The following is a 19343-nucleotide window of genomic DNA, read 5'->3' on the forward strand; positions in this document are numbered from 1 at the left end:
GGCCTTTTTTTGGGACAGCATTTTAAGACACAAAAACACACGAAGGGAACAGACCTAAATATAACACAAGTACAATACTTAAAAAATAAGCCTACTTGGTTGTAGGCACAGTAAAACATACAATACTTTTCCTTTCACCATAAGACAAATTGTAAAGCATTATACTTTCAGTTTTCTTCTTGTATATTTTACTTTTTAAATGCTATGAATTTATTTTAAGTCACCCTATTTAGCATGCATAAGCAGTATTTCTATAATGTTTGTGTAGGTGTGTCAACAATTAGAACTCCTCCTGTGGTAATGAGCCCGGTGTTTAAACATAAACTGAATGACAGTGTTAACAAATGCTCAAACAATGGCTTCATAGAAAAGGTTATAATTGTTGACAAATGCATAAAATAATTATTGTGAAAAGTACAACATTCAAGTATTTAAAATACATGTATTACATGTGTACATAATGCATATTTATACACCTTGCGTTTCTTAATACAACACACATACCATAAGTATCGGTGATCAACCATAGACTTCATAGATAAATGAATCAACAGGCTGCATTACTTGGATTTATACGGACATCAACTACTGACACGTGACCAAGCTAGTGACGTATACGGAAGTAATTGTCAAAACACCAGCGCTCCATGCCTCCACAGAACGTGAGTACCTAAAGATTGTTAAAATAGCCTTAAGATACATTTTACTCCTATATTTGACTATTGACAAGTCAGTAATTGTGTGTGAAGAAATGATATGTGTAGAATAGGATTAACCACGAGTATTTAGATGACTAATATGACCTGTGACTTAAAGTAACGTTAAGTGTGAACGAAAATAATGAATGACAGGAGACGCACTTACAGTATTTAAAGGACATTGTGTGCAATGATTAACGGGTTCCGAGATTAATTAATTCATTATTTTCATTAAAATATTTGTACGTAGGCCTATTTTATTGTTTTATTCTGGGCTTTTACGTTGCAGTCGTTTTAAATTGCAATCGTAATTTGTGAAACGTTGTGTTTGCCTTGTGGGGACAAGCGTGCACCATGTGCAATACACTAAAAACAAGAATTATTCAAAATTAATAAGTTATAACACTGGCATCAAATCAATCATGAATTTGGTTTCTTTAAAACATGTCTCAAATTGAGCTTAATAGGATCCCAGTTATGATCCATTTTGAGTTGTTATTACAACTGCCTCCCTTCTGTGGAATAGACCTCAGTAAAGTGTTTTCGTCTTTAATTATCCCCCACAATATCAACATATCACCACCACTCACCGTTTTTTAACCTCAACCAATCAAGACCACAGCCCTCAGAACTGTAAGCATATCTTTGTACCTCATTTTATTGCAGTGCATCTTGATTTATTTGCTTTTCTGTTATTGTTACTTTCCTTTTAACAGATTTAAGTGATGTCTACTTTTCCAAGGATATCCCTGAGACCTGAAGTCACTGATTATCTCAAGAATGTCTTCTTAAACAAGGAGGTAGACATTTCATTGTTTTTCTTTGGAAACGGTTTGTGTTTTCAGGAGAATCATAAATACACCTCTTAAAAAGTGGATGTCTTTGCTTCAGTGGAAAAGCTAACATGGAGGTAATCTGGGAACCTTCATGGCTTACCATAGAATTTAGATGAACTGATGCCATGACTACAAATTACCTCAGTAAAACCCTCCCTAACATAGTTAAGGCTTTCCACAGAAATGTTGTCATAACTTCTGTGCTATTTTTGTCTCCCCACACTTGTGTAAATGCACTTTCATGGCATGGTTTGTTTTTTTGTATCTATAATAATGAGTCCCAGAATCAGCCCTTAAATGTATGTTTTGTGTTATAGTAGAAAGTTAATTGCAGATGATGTTCTCAATGGTAAATGTAGTCCTGTGAACTACAGATTAATTCTATACAAAAGTTGACCTGAGTTATGTAAGTTCAGGGTAGTAATGTTATTTTTACTTTAAATAGTTAAAGTTGAATGTTTTAGTGGCATTTGCTGAATCTCAAAAGAAGCCACGTTTCTGACAGTTTTCTAATTGCCAATCCCATAATTTTCATACTTTGATCATCCTTTTTGAGTTCAGGTGTTAGCAGCAGTCGGCCATCAGGAGGCAGAAAGTCGTTTCCAGAGGCTGCTCACATGTCTGTCTCACCCTCCTTCTTACACATGTGTTCGGGCCAGTACTCATCTCGCTCCCCTGGAAGAGATCAGACACAAGTTAGGGGAGGAGCTCAAAAAGGTGAGGAACAAAGGAAATTACCCACAGTGGTCGTCAGTCGGGCCCTAACTTTTCTCTGTGTTGTTGTTATTGAAGCAGCAGATGTGCACCTCATCAGAAAAGGAGGTCTCAGTTCAGATTCTTTCTCACCCACGAATTCCAGATGTGCTGCTGCTTCCTGTCGATGGCCCGAGGTATGTGAGGAATGCTAGAACCACGTCAGAGCGATCTGAATGTGCTCTATGGAGAACACACTTAGCTTTACATCGCCGTATCAGTCTGCCCATAGGGAGTGTTTCCTCAGGCCAAACCTACATTGATTTTCAAACAATGACAACAGAAAAACAACTCAGGAAATGTTGTTTACCAATTTCAGTAGGATCAATTATTTGTAGATGTGCGTTTCATGCAAAAAAAATACAGTAACAGTACAATAAAGATGTCAGTGGTATCATTTTTTTATTACTTAAAATAAAATACTTAAAATATGCAACAAATTGTGAACCCATGCCAAGATTTGCTATATCTCCAGTATACAAATTGTCCGTACTAAACCAAAGGAGGATGCTTTAATGAGATGGATGTAGAAGTGTCTGACTTCCATCCCTCTCCTGTTCTCAGACCTGTGGAGCAGCTCAGATCAGAGGTGGTGGTTGGCGCTCAGTGTGGCAGTGCTGTCCTCAGAGGCGCCAATGTCTTTGTCCCGGGGATCCTAGCCAGCCCCAAGTGTAAGACTCAAACACAGATGCTGGGAAAGATATGTGTCCAATACACATCTAGTTACAGTATATTCAACAATGTAGAGCTGTGGTTTTCTAACTTGATATCTGTTTTAGTCATGAAGGCTGGCGATGTGGTGTCTGTCTTCTCTGACTTGGAGGGTCGCTGCACCCGAGGAGCCACAAGCTTCCAGGGAATGAGAGGGTTTGTGGGAAATGGAGTTGCTCAAATAGACCGCTCCGGCATCTTCTGCACAGATGTAGCTGCCAAGTAAGTAAATGGCTTTAAAGGAGGAGTAAACAACATATTTCCAAAGCTGAACACCTTTATTATAGTGGTTGCACATCTGTACAGTTTAAAATAAAATGTAATAAGCAAAACATATTGCACTGTTTTCTGTTATTTTAGGGGAGTAGGTGTTCGGATGGTAGAGCCACTTTACCAGAGCCCTTCCTTTGATGGTGTTCTACCAAACCTGGCATTCCTGCAGGTATTTATACTTTTAAAATGTAAAATGGAGTAATTGAAACACAGTTCTTATCTATACATGTACCAAAAGTGACCAAAGATTAATGAAACGGAGGAAAACCCTTGTAGTATTTGGACACCGTTTTGCCTTTTCTCACGAGGTGTTTTTCCATGTTGTGCAGAACCTTCCCTCTGTAGTGGTGGGACATGTTCTCGGGCCTCTTCCTGGAGAACGGATCCTGGATATGTGCGCTGCGCCCGGAGGGAAGACCTGCCACATCGCTGCACTCATGAGGGATCAGGTACAATTTGCTGGAGGGATCAGAGTTAATATTCAGGCTTTCAATCTGAGAATCCAGCCTATTAAACACAAATCTAATGCACAGCTTGATCTAGAGCAGCAGTTCCCAAAATAGTGTTGCAAGATAAATCTGAGGGGTAATGAGACGATGTATGGGATTGTAGAGGATCAAAAACATATTTATTTTACACTTTTCTCCTGACTTTTCTGTAATAATAAAGTACGGAATAGTTTTCCCCCTTCAGGCTTCTAAGGGGTTATTCATATGAAACTACTTGAGAAAGGTTGAACAGCTTATGGAATTATTAAACTTCTAATGACATACAGAGACATTTAAGTGGAATCAAGCCAAAAAACCATGGGAGTCAACTGTGGTTGTTTCTATATCAGGTCACTTACTGTAGATATTATTTGTTTTGATTAGAATAAGTGTTCAACCAATGGTTCCTACTACAGGTTTTTACCTTTACTGAAGTAGAGTTTTGCAGTACTTTCTTTTGCTATTTTTTTACATTTCTGCCCCGCTCGATTTATCTGAATGCTAAAGTCACAAATTTCTTTTAAACCATGCGACGCACCTGCTTGTGTAAAGCATTTTCTGAAATATTATTTTTGTTTTATTCTCATGCTGCAGCCTGCCTCACATCTAGAAGATAGGTGAAACAAGTTGATTCAAATTATAAACGGGTTGACATTTTCTAGCTGGACTGCTTATCAAGCCTTTTCAAAAATTAAAGTTTAAAATGTTATAACTAAAACAAAAATGCTTCCTACACATAAATGCATCAGTGAAAATGATACTATTTGTACTTTATATATAACGCTGTTAAACGACACACTGCCTGACGAGTATTTGATGAGAAGATTTTCCTTTTAGAAGGATCTGATGCTTTTTGTTTCTTCTTAATGAATTTCCGTCTCTTTCCGTCTCACACAGGGTGAGGTCGTGGCCCTGGAGAAAATCAAAAATAAGATTGATCGAATTCGTCAAAATGCCAAAATGTTGCAATTAAACTCAGTTAAAGTTTATTGCTTTAACAGCACTAAAGCTGTGAGCAGCGACTCTGCACAGGAGCATGAAGGTACACAGTGACACATACATGATATATAAAGCCAACTCTCAGTATGCTGTATTTACTTACTTCTGTTTCTGGACTTCTTCCAGGACCTCCTTTCCCTGCTGAAAGTTTCGACCGGGTTCTCCTGGACGCCCCCTGCAGTGGCCTCGGGCAGAGACCCAGCATGTCCTGTACCTGGAGCCTGAAGGAGCTCTGTTCCTACCAGCCTCTGCAGCGCAAGTTATTCCACGCTGTAGGTTTTACCACACAGAGGAAGCACTTTCACATCCGATTTAACTCACAGCATTGGTAGTGGCTCCTTTTGACCAGTAGATGGCAGCAGATGGCATACATTACACTGAAATCACAACTAAACTCCAAATACACTCAAAGATTATTCATTCAGAAGTTTTCCCTCTACTCAAATCATTACTATACCTTATCTCATCAAGTGCATTTAAAACCAAATCCACCAATACTGTATTACTGAAAATGTTCTTTATAATATACCCTCCATTAGGTGTTAAAGGTCCCATGTCATGGCCATTTCTACTGATCATAATTCCATTGTTGAGGTCTACTAAAATAGATTTATATTGTGCAATTTTGCAAACTCACATTGGTTTCTCATATAGCATCTCTGTATAGTATGTGTATTCACTCTCTGTCCTAAACGGCTTGTTGGAGCTCCTGCCCCCCCCCCTCCCTGTGAGCCCAGTGGCCGTCTGCGAGACACAGCGAAAACCCAGCCCGAACACACACACACCCGCAGCCTGGCTGGGAGTTTGTGTGTGTGCTCTCACACAAACTCACAGCCTCGCCACGTCCCGTCGTCTCAGGCTGAGAAATCGGCGGAGCTGCAGCTGAGAAAAGATTGAGTGTGTGTGTGTGAGGAACGGCTCCGCGGACGTTACGTTACTATACCCAAATACGTCACTGTACCCAGGAAGAAAAAAAGAAATCTCCAACGAGGCGTTCTGGGGCAGCATAGACAGGTCTTTTCTGTGTTAGAGTTTTACTCGCTACAGGGTGTACTTTGAGGGTTTGTGACTCTGCAGACCGTTTACATGCATAAAAAGCTACATAACACACAAGGGGACGGGTAATAACCAGAAAAGCATGACATGGGACCTTTAATACAAATACAGCTTTCAGCTCTATAGGAAAACAAATGTCACCCGTCTTTTGCGATAACTTAAAATGAAAGATAACTTAACTAAGTATTGTGATGGTGTTTTTAAAGCAGCCCCAGGAAGTATTTCTACTTTTACATTAAGCAACTAAGACACACAATCTCGTCACTTTTATACATGTACATCAATGTAGACTAAAGTAAATGTAAAATCTGTTTGCTTTTTTTGCTTCGAGTATGGCTAACAGATGGATTACTAAAGAGGGATTAGAGTCCAATGCGGAGGACATCAATTATCCCCAGTGCCATATAGTGCTCCATCACACGCATGTTATTAAGTCTCATCTAGACTAAATAAAGACGCATTTCTGTGTCTGTGCTTGTATGAAGCTTAACTTGCAATAACTTATTGTTGTTGGCCACGTGGGGGCAGCAGAAACACAACTGACCTTTTGAGTTGGCAAACGCGTTATCAAACATGCTTTTATCATACCCAGCAGGAAGAGACTAACTGTCATTTATTTGGACAGATTTGTATGGCCACTTTATGAATGAAAGTTGGATATTCACTCTCTAAGTGCCCCCTTATGTCCTTTTATACAAAGCCTGGCCAAAGACAATGATATGACAGCGGTAAGAGTGTACCAAAACGGTAAAGCTGTGAACCAGAAAACAAACAATGAGCTGAAACTCAGGATAACGTGGTGAATCTGAGAATGTATTGTATCAGAAAGTTGACCACTTTCATTGTTTTACATTATTATTAAACTATTAATTATAACTGCTTTAATGCATTGTCTTTATGAATTACAGGCAGTGCAGTTGCTGAAGAAAGGTGGGGTTCTTGTGTACAGCACCTGCACAGTGACTCTAGCAGAGAATGAGGAGCAGGTAGCGTGGGCCCTGGAGACCTTCCCCTGCCTCACGCTCCAGCCTCAGGTAGGAAAAAAACACCTTGTGGATAAACTCACAAATTTAGAAGGGATTGTTAGTTAACCTCACCAGATCACATTTTGTTTCCAGGAGCCTCACATTGGCTCAGAAGGCATGCTGGGAGCCGGCCTGTCACCTGAGCAGCTGCGCCTCCTCCAGAGATTCAGTCCGGAGCTGACCTGGGACCAGACAGGAGCGGCGGCCCCCCTCCCCTACAGAGCCGACAGGGACACCATCGGTTTCTTTATTGCCAAGTTCCTGAAAAAGTGACTGTGGGGCATGTTTTCTCTTACAACACCATCGGCTCTACCATGAGACTGCAGACGGGAACAATAGTGTTTATATTACAACACTGTGTGCTTTGACGGGGCAGTGTTGACAAAGACGCTCACTGTGCTGTTTACAGCATCTGCCTCTTAACAGCTGCTCTCTGAAACTGCAGGCCATATAGGGATAAGCTTTATAAACACCGAGGGCAGGAGAGAGGGTGGGAGGAAGGAGGGAGGCACGTGGGGATGGAGAGTGAATGAGTATTGGCAAATGCAGCAGTGCTTGCATTGCCATAACAACAGTGACGACACAGCTGCCATGGTGACTGTGGATTCGCTGGATTTCAGAGATCAGGAAGTCGCGTGCAGAAAGAGGTCATCAGTGGTATTAACAATTTAGTGTCTTTTAGTAGTTGTGGGGACAACTGGGACCTCTAATTCAGACTTGTGCTACTCGTAAGAGAAATTATGCTGTGTGTAGTTCAGTCACCATAAATAAATTATTTGTTTTCAAAATAAAAGTTCCTTTAAATAAAAAATGACTGGTTCCTGTTAATATTTTAAGCAACTGCACATTAACCAGTTAAACTCATGAAATGTTGGCTTGAATACAAATTACATCACTCATCTCTAATTCTTCAGTGCAAATTGAATTATGGGTGTCCATTAAATCTGCAGAATGTATAGTGCCGACACTGCACAAACATCTGGCCCCTTCTCCCATCATGCGGCATTTCGAGGACCTTCACAATGACCTCAGCTCAATCCCTCTTCCTGGGAATACCATTAGACTCTTAAGTCAGTCCACACACATCTGTCTGGAAATGCCAGCCGACTGCACATCAGCACTATATGTAGAGCTGATTAAAATGGCCGCTTCTTTCACTGCTGCACTCAAGGTATTTTTGTTCATCTATTTTGGAGGCATCTGAGTGTGGAGAAGCTATTTCAGATGCATCCCCACAGTTTTGTCGTTCATGTCCATGTTGTCATGACGACTCAGAAGGCAGGCCAAGGAGTCTACCTCAATTTTTCAGCAGAGTTTCCGAATATTTATAGACACTGCTCTCCTCCTCCTGTCTGGGTCTTCTGACAAAGCACACATCAACATTTTTCTCCTCCTTCATCAGTCCTTTGTTGCCAACTTTATTCTTCATATTTATGCATTATGTACATTCACATGTAGGCCTACACTGTAAGAAAATCTGTAGTGCTACCAATGTAGCATAGAAATGGAGTCGTTTTTATAATTACAATTGTCAGGCAAAATCAAAAAAGTGAATGGATAGGGTGGGTTTGTAAACAGAGGGGCATAGAGCCAGCTCAATTCAGAATTCCTGTGTTATGGAATTTTACAGGAAAAGTTAAACGTTGAGCCAACATAATTGACCCTTAACATAGGTTGTGTTAGTAAGGGGAATGATACAAATATTTTTGTCTGGAAAACATTTGAGAATTGTTTGAGTGCATCTTTAAACATTTTTAGTGAGGAACGTACTGAAGAAGATATCTTAAAATCAACATTCATTTATACTCTGAGGTGGGAATTTAACAACATTCAATAGAAAAAGGGGTTAGACTTAATAAAACATGAATCTAAGTGGAGTTTTGGTTGTAGACCTACAGAAAAGTTGCAATGTCATATCAAATTTCACTTGAAACTAACGTGAATCAGTAAAAGTGCAGAAGGGTGTATCAATGGTATAAAATGTTTCTGGACCCATACAAAGAGAACAGTACTGCATCTACGAGAGGAAGTTGTAGAATTTGTTTGTCTTGTAAGGCAAGACTAAGGTGCACCTCCAGGGAGGCTTAAAGATGTCCGAACCCAATATCTTGAACCATTGATGCAGAATTAAAAAAAGGAACTAAGCTATAAATGATTAACATAAAATTAAGGGAGTAGTCTGACACTTTAGGGAACATGCTTACTAGCTTCCTTGCTGATACTTAAATTACAAAATCAATTCCACTTTTTATCTGTCGGTTACATATTAGCCTGCAGCTAGCAATAGCAGCCTGTTAGCTTACCGTGAGTCAGCTGAAGATAAATCGCAACTTTTTTTAATTTGGTTATTTATACAAAACAACATTTTACATATAAAAGGTTAGTTAGTGAGCTTTACATATTATTTGCAACCTTCAAACAGGGAATGACTGGCTGTCTTCCCGTATGTAGCTAAGCTAACAGGCTGCTAGCTGTAACACCATATTTACCTTACTAATATGAGTGTAATTGATCGTTCCCTTTAGACCCAGTTGGCAGTTAATTAGGTGCTAAAACAAATCAAGTCTAATCCAACAGTCCTGCTCTTTAGACTACCCTCATTGATATAAATGGGGTGGACAAAATAATAGAAACTGCCAATATAACAATACAATACAAACCAAAAGCACCACACACTGCAGTCTCCAAAGTTATGATAAAGTTCAGTTTCAACAAAAACTGTTGAATACCTTTATGGAGGTATTATATTTTAGACTGCATTAGTTTTAGTTGTACCAAACAAACTGGCCACTCTCAGCAAGACAGAGAATAAGCCTATTTCCAAAATTGACAAACTATTCTTTAAAACAAATTCCATCTGCAAATACAGTCTAACTTGGTTAGTCAACTGTTGGAGTCAACCCTAGCAGTAGTCTGAAGGAACAAATTATTCAAGTGATAGCAAGCAAAAAAAAAAAAAATGCTAATCACAGAAAGCACAGCTCCGTACAGAAAACAATTCTGCTTTTGTGTCATGCTTTATCAAACACAGGTTTAAAATATGCATATTTGAGAATATTCATGCATATCCACACATAAACAACGTCTATGCATAGATACACACATACATATATTTATATATTTATATCTATGTAATTAAAATCCTGCCATTGAAAAAGATGCAACAGCATTTAAAAAGGAAGTGTACATAAATAGGATGCTGTGGTTTCAGGGTATAGCAGCACGATGGGAGAACAGAATGGTTAAGAGTCCAGATGAGCTTCGGGAGGGATTTGGTCTGTCACTGGTGGATGTAGGAGTCTCTGGACCACTCCCCTGCGTCTCCCCTCTTTTTGGGAGCCACCTCCACCTCTCGGTCCCTGTCTCTGTCCCGATCGTAGTATTGGTGGTGGTGGTGGTCCCGTGCCGGCCGGTGATGGTGCGAGCGCTGCTTGTTCCGTTCGTTATGGTCCTGCTCGCGCTCCTTTGAGCGGTGTTGTCCAGTGCTGTGGCCGGCTTCCTCCGCCCCCCCCCCGGTGATGGTGATGGTGGTGGTGGTTGTGGTCCCGGTGGGGCAGTGGCTCATATCGCTGTTGCTGCTGGGGGTGCCCCTCCCCTAGATCCTCCTCCTCCTCCTCCTCATCTTCCTCCTCCTCCTCTTCATCCTCCTCCTCCCGGTGGAGGAGTTGAGTGCGTGGCTCGATATAAGCCGAGTCCTTGCTCTCTCGGCTCTCTCTGCTCTCGGGGGTCTCAGAGTCCAAAGTTTCCTGCCGAGAGAGGCCCCGCCCCCGACCGCTGTGGTGGTGGTGATGGTTGTGGTGCTCAGTCCTGGTGGAAGACGAACGGTGGTGGATGTGCTGGGCTCTCCTGGAGGTCTCTGTCCTCAGAGGCCTCTCCTCCTCATTGCCCTCCCCCTCAGCCTCCCCATCGGCATCACCCTGGTCCTGGTGGTGGTGGTGATGGTGATGATGGTGCTGGTGATCCTCTCTGGAGCCCTTTCTCTCCACCAATGCTTTATCACCTTTCTGCTCTGCACCGCTGCCCTGGGGTCAGTAACATATGTCTGTCAGTCAGGGGACATAAAGCAAGAAAATGCAAGAAAATGCACTGCAAACACACACAAACACAACTCATGCAGATTAATATTCACTTCAACCTTGCTTCTGGTGTATTTAAGCACTCGCGCTTGAACACACACACACACTGCATGAATATTCATCAACCAACCATGGAAGGTTAATGAATCATTGGAGGAAGGACATTTTAAATATAACTTTCAAGGTTTCTGAATTTTCAGTCAGCAGGACCAAGAGGGAATCCTTATAGATTTCAGGCAATTCAAGTCTGAAAGAACTTTAACATTTATCCGAGCAACTTTTCACACTCACCACACTATCAATCACATGTCAATTTAATCCTGCTCCTCATCAATTTCAGGGATTTCCCAAGTCTTACATTTCCCATTGTGATGGCAGTGGATGGAGAGAGGGGTAGAGGTGTTAATATCACTCTCAGATGTGTGACCTTAGGTGAAAATGTTATACTATACAAAATCATACAATGGAAATGAAAACCTATCCTATACTTGACTCAATGACTGTTTTACCAATAAGAACTATAAATGAATTGCATTTTAAATCAAGGATTTCAGGTAATTATGTAGACCCACTTCCTGTCTGCCTCTGCTCTAAATTTCTCTAAACATGTGTTGCACATGTTATCCTTATTCTGCTTTATTATTCAGAGCAGTGTGTATCCCACAATGCAACACCGTTTTGTGCACCACACCTCTCCAATTGTTGGTAGTAATGCACCTTTAAACTGTTTTTTGGGCAGACGTTTAAGTTTGTGTTTGGAAATTATAATTAGTGTCCAAACACCACACAGTTACAGCAGAAAATCAACAGATGTTAACTTCCTAACCTAAAAAATAATTCTTGAGGAGACGAAAAGAATAGCTGCACACAAGTATTAAATAATAACAAAAAATGTTCGGCAACAATTTGAGAGACAAGATAATTACTTAGCATTCAATCTAATATCATGTTATGTCTCTTTTACTACAATAGCCTGGCATGCTTCTAACTAGTTTTAATTGCTGTATAATCAAATAACTGCTCTGAGGCACGAAATGTCACTGTTTCTGTAAGGCTGTGGGTAATCCAAATTATTCATCATTACGTTGAATCAAAATAAGGCTAACAAAGTATCTCAGCAAAATACACACAAATACCATAAGTGTGGGTGTTGGAAAATAACCTAAACCTTATTTACTGCAGGTTTTTTTTATTTTCTCACTCTCTAGGGCTTTAGCATGGTCTCTGCTACTTCTTATCCTGTCCTGTTTCTCTGCACAGCTTTGCTACAGGTAACCCCCCCTGTGTGTCCTCAGCTCTTGTACCTGCACGGCGGATACCGGGGCGGGGCTGGAGGGCAGGGCGGCTGTGGGCAGCTTTGTTAGCATTGGGTTGGGGGGGTTGGAGCTTGTGGGGTGAGTGCTCTTCCAGTACGCCTCCAGGTAATCCGCCATATGCTCACATGCATCCTCCAGCTGGTTCTCATCTAGGATGATGTCGAACATCTCCTGAGGAAGGGGGACAGAAAGGGTTAAAGGAAACATGAACAATTTGAAAGTAGAGAAAACAAGATGGGGCTTTAGAGGAATTTCATAATTAAAGACTCTAAAATTATCTATAAACAAATCATAATGATCGTCATACACAAACTGTCCCAGCATGAGAACTAAATAGCATTAGGAATTAATTCTCAGAAAATTTTAATTCCCTAAAGATATGGATTGTCATTTGAATTAAATTGAGCCTCCACTTTCACAAGCCTGGGTTGCTTGCTTCAATTTCTAAAATAATAACTAAGCAGATTACAGCACGGAAATAGAACTGGCACAAATTATAAAGCTGTAAAAAAAAGACTTCACATATCCATGCAACTAAAATCTAGAGCCAATACCATATCTGAAATATAAAACTGCAGGTTGTTTTAAACACTAAGTTTAAGTCGGTGATGATTTAGGTAATTTGGGTCCACTGTGGAGACTTACAGGAGGGCACTGAGCCAGCTTGTCAGCAGCCACCATCTGGACATTGAGGTGTTTGGCCTGAGACTTGCCTCTAGACTTGATGAGCCTCGTGAGCACCTGAGGGCAAAAAGGCAACATGGTCATGGTGGTTTTATTTAGACAAAAATGTAAATACAGAAACAAAGAAGATAGCTTTTATATAGCCAAAGCCATTAACAGGTAGTGGTGGGAAGTAACTAATGGATCGTGTCTTAAAAATAGGTTGAGCACAAGTGATTTCTGCTGCTTTGTATTTCTACCAAATTATATTTCTGTGTGATTCTCCCCTAAAGGTTAGCTGTATATGATATGGCAGAAGTTAGTAATTAAGAGGACAGGTGGCAGACAGTTTTTTATTTTAGCCCGCTGAGAGAGTGTGATTCACACTGATGCCACTCTGATTTCAAGCTTGTATCTCTCGCTGTTTAGCTATGCCTTTTCTCATCTTCTATGTTACCCAAATAACTGTTTATTTTACTGATCACTGAATCATGAGCCCTTTTTTTCAACTCATGCTGAAGGTCAAAGCGATGAATCAGTCCCCTCAAACATGCATTATTTAACATCAGAGCTAGGACACTTTTTAAACGCACAATAACTGGCTGTGTCACGTTTTACTCACCTTAGGAGAGGTTATCTTAACGTAGACAATGATGGGGGCGAGGGAGGTCTTCCCCAGCTGTGAAGGGTGGTTGATGGTGTCGGCGTCCAGAACCACCAGCTGTAACGTCCGGGCAAGTTCGAAAATCCGCTCAATCTCACTCTGGACTTCAGCTGAAGAAGAAACGAAAGATGTCAATTCAGAGGATTGACTTCATTTATTTCATAATCAAATAGAGCCACTTGTTTTTTGATGGAAAAGGTGGCTTACTCATAAACCAACTGTTTTACCACACAACCCCAACTCCAACAGAGTCCAACGTGACTTAAAATCTGTGCTACAAATATCCCAGCAGGGCACGATTCCCAATCTGAGAAGAATCACAGCCAAGCTTCATAACTTCCAGTCACGACAAAGTCTGAAGTAAACTGATAAAATGAAAACATTCCACATTAACAGCTCATGCAGGCTACGCCTGTATCACACATTCTCATTTTCTTGCTAAAATATGCCAGAGGGGTGATACATTTTTCACTTATTTCCAATGCAACATTTTCTTGCATAACTTTTCACTCATCAAGAAAACACTCACTTTTGATTCAAGACAGAAACAAGCATCAGAAACAAATGTACAAATCTTTAAATCTTTGTGTAGATTTCCTTTTAGGGTCTATAGTGCATGAAGTGGCTTGTTCAGAGGATTTCTTATACGTAAATAAGTAACTAAAGTGACACCGGATGAAAAATGGGGAATTTTCTTTTTTTTCTCATCGTCTATCCAAGTGTAATATTAAAAAGACAGCGAACGTGTGGGATCTGTTTCTTTATGCTAATTCTGAAGTAATTTCCTGCTACAGCAGCACACCAATACATTTCCTGCATCTACAATATGATTTCCTTGGACCTCGTACTCTGCTGCAGCTTCTGAGTGATGCTGATGTTGATACATAGCAAATATTGTCCCAGTTGTTTGACTCAGGAATCTGTTTCATTCTAATCGGATCTGAACCCAGATCAACCTCAGTCAAATCAGAGCAGCTCTTGAACTTGCTATCGTGCCTTGATGTTCTATATTTCATTCCTAACAAAAGGAAACCGGCCAAGGCCTGTCGGGAGTTATCATTACAATTGTCAAGAGTTCCTTTAATCGTTTCCTTCCTTTCCCACATAAGCTGGTCTCCTTGAAAACATTATGAATCAAAACAAAAGATGTTGACATGCATTGCACTTATTTCAAGCACGAACGTACCCAAGTTGGAGCGCGTGTTGGAGCGCTCGATGATGGCGTGCTTGCTGGGATTGTTCAGGACTGAGCGTTTGGCCAGAGAGATGTCCGCTGTAACGCGAGTGATTGATATTCTGAAGATAAGGAACAAGAGAAATACTTGATTTACCAGAGATGGAAAAAAAAAGCAAAGAAGCAAAGCAAAAAAAAAATAACGCTGTAAAAGATGGAAGAAGAAAATAGAACTCTCAAAACTGTTCGAAAAAGATGGAGCCAACAGGAGAAAATACATTAACATTGCTCAAAGATAAATAACATGAGACTTAAGTTCATGGGTCTATGGTCAAACTCATTATACTTAATTAAGTCTACTTCTGTGAACTTTATAAAGTAAGAATAGCATTACTCCAGATGTTCTGCTACCTGAGTGTAGCTACAGTAGCTATATAGTTGAGCTATTCTTTTTTGTTGCCTCTTAGCCAGAGACAGTCTTGTAAGCGGTGATGCAGTTTATATAAGTTTTTTTTAAATTTGTATTAAAGGTAGGCAGAATTGCAAAGTGAATGGGAGGCTTTCAGGGAACCAATCTAAATGCAGATGGTGTCATTATCTTACAGCTATTTTATTGTGCAAGTAACGTTGACTTGTTAATGATGTATTAAAGTCAATTATTGTCTATTGCCTCTTCAAACTAGGTTTGCAGAACATGACTTAAAGGGGAATTAACACAATACACTGCAGCTGCTGGTGGTCTGAAAGGATCTTAGTGTTAGTGTCGTGTAACTTCATGGCCTCTCTGCTTCAGATGGGTGGATGGACTCAACATTGAGTGAGTAGAATCCGGCTCTGCTCTAGGGCCCACTATGACCTATTAAGGACATGGAGAGGGTCTATTTAAAGCAGCAGCACACATCTGCAGGCCAAACAAACTTGTTACACACTCCCTTGGCCAACCTCAGGGGACTGATAAATACCAGCATATAGAGTTAGAGGGAGAAGGAATGAGGAAGGAAGGAAGCCGGATGAGAGCTTTTATTTGAAAAGATCACAAGGAACTTACCTTCCCTCAAATCTGTGTTTCAAAAAGTCAAACAGCGCTTTTTGCATCATGTCTGTCACCTGTGGACCGGAAATGTAGGGGGAAATGAGAGCAACTCGTTAGTGGATTCACATTTTATAGATCATTTTCCAATAAAAGCAGGGTAGCATTAGAAATGGTTGTCGCACCTCATAGCCCTTCAGTGATGGTCCAACGAGAACCACGGGCCGCATAGAAGGCACAACGTCGTACGGAGGAATGTGTTCCGTCTTCAGAGAGAAGAAGAAGAAAAAACAGTTGCACACATTTATGGAGACAAAGTAAACACTCACCATCACAAATCACTTGAGGGACTTGGGACAACACTGACCCAGACTACATTCAAAAGCACTGGAACATTGTGAACCATGAAATGGGACGTCCCAGCTGGCTCGACATAACACAAGCTTTGATTTATTTAATAGATTTGGCAGTTTACTTCACAAATGTCAACATCATCACATTGTTGAAACTTCAAAGAAGCTTACAGTAAAATGCAATATTTTATGATGGATTTCAATGTTTCGATAAATCCCCCCATTTCATGGTTCTGATGTTATGGCATCAACTATGTGAGAGGAAAGGTTAGTTGGACAGGGAGAAAAAGCCACAGTAGTTTAACAGAAGCTACAAAAAAATTATGTGGGAAAATTAGGACAGTTAGGAAAACTTGCTCATTGCTGTTACGACAAAGTGGAAGCTCAGTTTGTGTAACCGCCTCGGTTTTAAATCAAAATGAAAGAGGTGATTTTGACAAGAGCAGATGTTTTAAATTAGAGCAGAAATGAAAAGTTAGTCAATTTATAGAATGATGGATGTGTTGAGATTAGACAGATCGCTATTGGTGCCGAACAGGTATGGTTTTACACATTGTTCAATGTCAATATATTATAATATGATTTTCCATCTGCGGTTTAAGTGCCACAGCAATCCCTTGCATTGACCTACTTTACATACGACCTTAAAAAGTATTCTAATGAGTTAATAAACCCATTATGAATTCAGATATGAAATAATGATGAAAGAGCACTGGTTTCAAATCCATTGAGGAATACAAATCTGTAACAGAAGAGAAGAAATGTGATCATCCCTTGACAGAATAGTAATGGTCACTAGTTCTGCTAATCAGTTAAAGTCAAATTTAAGCAAAAATACTCAAATGTGTATTGGTTCAATCTTCTCAAATGTATATATATATATATATATATATATATATATTTTTTTTTTGCATTACAATTAGCTGTCTGGATGTGCCAGAAAACTGCAGGAAATGTCAAGTACTTTCTCCATCTTTAAAATGTTTTATGTTGTTTGCTCTTCCTGCTCTCTCCACTTCTAAACATTTTCTGTCCGTCTCACATTTGCTGTCGTCAGCGTGCTTCCCATGGGACGTTGTGGGAACTGATGCACACTGCTGCTGACTAACGTGAGAGTACTAATGGACACAGTGGGTCCGCTCAAATACTACTGCCAGCTTAAGTCCAACTCTACATTACTTTATGAACGTCAGCATAGTCATGGGAAATGTTCATGAACTAGCATTTCATAAAATTAAGTTGACTTAATTGAATTTAGTGTCAGATTTTAGTCTTTTAAATAGATTTATCATATTGCAAATGTATTGTAATAATTGAAACCTCTTTGTCATGTTAAAAAATAACTTGTGTTAGCATGTTAGCTAGTGAGCTTTAAAGTCGCTGCAAGACCATTCCCCGTCTTTATGCTAAGCTAAGCTAGCAATCTCTTATCTCTAGTGGCATTAAGAAAGATATAGGAATGATAACGCTCTCATTGTTTGATATTAGATGATAGACTATAACTATTATGAGCATACTTTTTATGAAGCCGTTCACACTGAGCTCTCACTGTCAGGATCACAAGTTCACTAACAAACACACAAACAATCACAAACACGACACAGAGGATTGCAGGAGCAGTGAGTAGGGTGAGAGGTCAGTACAGAGCTGAATCTCTAAAGAGGGTTTGTATAGTTCAGGTCCCTGCTGAGCTGATGCACTGCACTGCACGCCACGACTTACCGACTTCTGCTTCTGCTTAGCTGTGGTGAGACGGAAGAGGAGAAAGAGAGAGGTTAAGAACAGGCATGCATGCCAACGGACGGCAGTGGAACGAGGGCTGTGTCGTAGACAAACAGGACGGGCGCTAAGTGAGGCCAAGCAGGCGTTTAGTCAAGAGACGTGCGGACAGATAAGAAAAAAAGAGCTTTAGGTAGTCCGGAATTTACCTTCTTAAAGAAGGGCATTCGTTTCTCTTTTGCTAGGGGTGACATGACAGTGTTTGGACTGGCTTTAGGGGAGCGCAGGCTGACCGGAAGCTCATTGTCCTCGAGGTCTAAGTCTGTGGCATCTATGTCAATGGCTACGCACACAGACAGACAACAGCACCATCACATAGATGAACACAGGAGGGCACAGGTAACCGGGTACAATTCTCAATGACAGTAGCACAGAATGTACAGTATGCTACTAGACATTGACAGCAAATTAAACATGAAAAAGTACATTTAAGGAAATTAAAACATCAACTTTATTGCTGGTAAAAATATATGAACAATCTAAGTAGTGCATCTTACCTTCCACTTGAATTCAATGGTTAAAAGTAAGTTCAAAAGATTACAGAATAAGGTATAAAGTTGGCGTTTTGAAGGTGCCCAAGAAGCTACTCACCAGACGAAGGAGGAGTAGATTTCCGTGAGTTAGGAACCACTTCACCTAAACTAGAAGATGAGTTTGCTCCCAATTTACTGAAAAGAGAGAACACGTGAGATCAACAACCCTTAGGACGGCTACATTCATTTTAGTCTATCTCTTAGCAGACACAGAGAACTCAGATAAGGGTTTTTACCTGGAGTGGAACTTGCCCTGTTTGGCTCTCTGCTCCAGGAGGATGCGAGTGTTTTCAATCTTCACTGGACTTGGGATGAAACCAATTTCACAGCCTTCCTTCACCAGGCGTCCTATCCACCAGTCGTTGTTGAATTTCTACACAGAAAAAAAGTGATGTTCATCATCCTTATTGCCCTCAAAATCACTGTACTAAATATCATCTCTGATTGGAAAGTTAACCACTCACCTCTTTGACATGGAGGAAGTCTTTAGTGTCAAAGGAGATGGCCATGCCAGGCACAGGGACATCGTCATCGTGACACGGGCTGTAGTTGACATTTGTGCGGACAGCAAATGCAACTGGTTTGGTCTGTTGGGAGGAAAAAAAGGTCAGTTTGTGTCAAAGACATCACGCAAGAATTGAGACCTTTCAAATGTTTGTTTTTTTCACACTGTGAGATGTGATTCTTGTCTTTGTGTGAGGTGTTAACATCCCCCTAAGCGAGGGATACAAGCAGACGGACTATCTGCTACAAGCTAAAACACTTTATAATTCAGAGTGATGCAACATGTTGGCTTCTGCAGAAATCAGCACTTAAAACAGGAGATGTACAAACAGCACTCGTGGTCATAAATTAATCCTACAATCTTAACAATAGTTGAATCAATACTGGCTTTCCTATGGCATCACTATTGACC

The 19343-nt window shown here is 40.4% G+C and overlaps 2 protein-coding genes across 4 annotated transcripts in view; one reads left to right on the forward strand and one right to left on the reverse strand.

Annotated features, from left to right (window-relative positions):
- The first annotated feature begins 607 nt into the window (after window positions 1-607).
- On the forward strand, window positions 608-7644 carry nsun6 (NOP2/Sun RNA methyltransferase 6). Of its 3 annotated transcripts, none has more exons than XM_034145598.1 (12): window positions 608-662; window positions 1415-1498; window positions 2096-2251; window positions 2327-2424; window positions 2852-2958; window positions 3067-3220; window positions 3359-3440; window positions 3601-3720; window positions 4657-4801; window positions 4885-5030; window positions 6723-6848; window positions 6933-7644. In XM_034145598.1, exons 2-12 carry the CDS (start codon window positions 1424-1426, stop codon window positions 7110-7112), a joined length of 1389 nt encoding a protein of 462 aa, XP_034001489.1. In that variant the 5' UTR covers window positions 608-662; window positions 1415-1423; the 3' UTR covers window positions 7113-7644. The 3 variants fall into 3 exon arrangements, with proteins under 3 accessions (XP_034001489.1, XP_034001494.1, XP_034001501.1); XM_034145603.1 differs by having other exon boundaries at window positions 2330-2424; XM_034145610.1 differs by lacking the exons at window positions 608-662; window positions 1415-1498 and having other exon boundaries at window positions 2194-2251; window positions 2394-2424.
- A 577-nt stretch (window positions 7645-8221) lies between these two features.
- cacnb2a (calcium channel, voltage-dependent, beta 2a) overlaps window positions 8222-19343 on the reverse strand; it is a 50577-nt gene continuing 39455 nt past the window's right edge. The window contains 12 exon segments of the mRNA XM_034148625.1: window positions 8222-10347; window positions 10349-10861; window positions 12220-12402; window positions 12877-12972; window positions 13517-13668; window positions 14745-14854; window positions 15781-15839; window positions 15948-16028; window positions 18044-18177; window positions 18486-18562; window positions 18664-18800; window positions 18892-19014. Of these exon segments, the coding sequence (XP_034004516.1) occupies window positions 10120-10347; window positions 10349-10861; window positions 12220-12402; window positions 12877-12972; window positions 13517-13668; window positions 14745-14854; window positions 15781-15839; window positions 15948-16028; window positions 18044-18177; window positions 18486-18562; window positions 18664-18800; window positions 18892-19014 (1893 nt within the window). The 3' untranslated portion in view covers window positions 8222-10119.

The sequence above is a fragment of the Trematomus bernacchii genome, unplaced genomic scaffold (assembly GCF_902827165.1).
Source record: "Trematomus bernacchii unplaced genomic scaffold, fTreBer1.1, whole genome shotgun sequence".
In the NCBI taxonomy this organism is placed as follows: domain Eukaryota; kingdom Metazoa; phylum Chordata; class Actinopteri; order Perciformes; family Nototheniidae; genus Trematomus; species Trematomus bernacchii.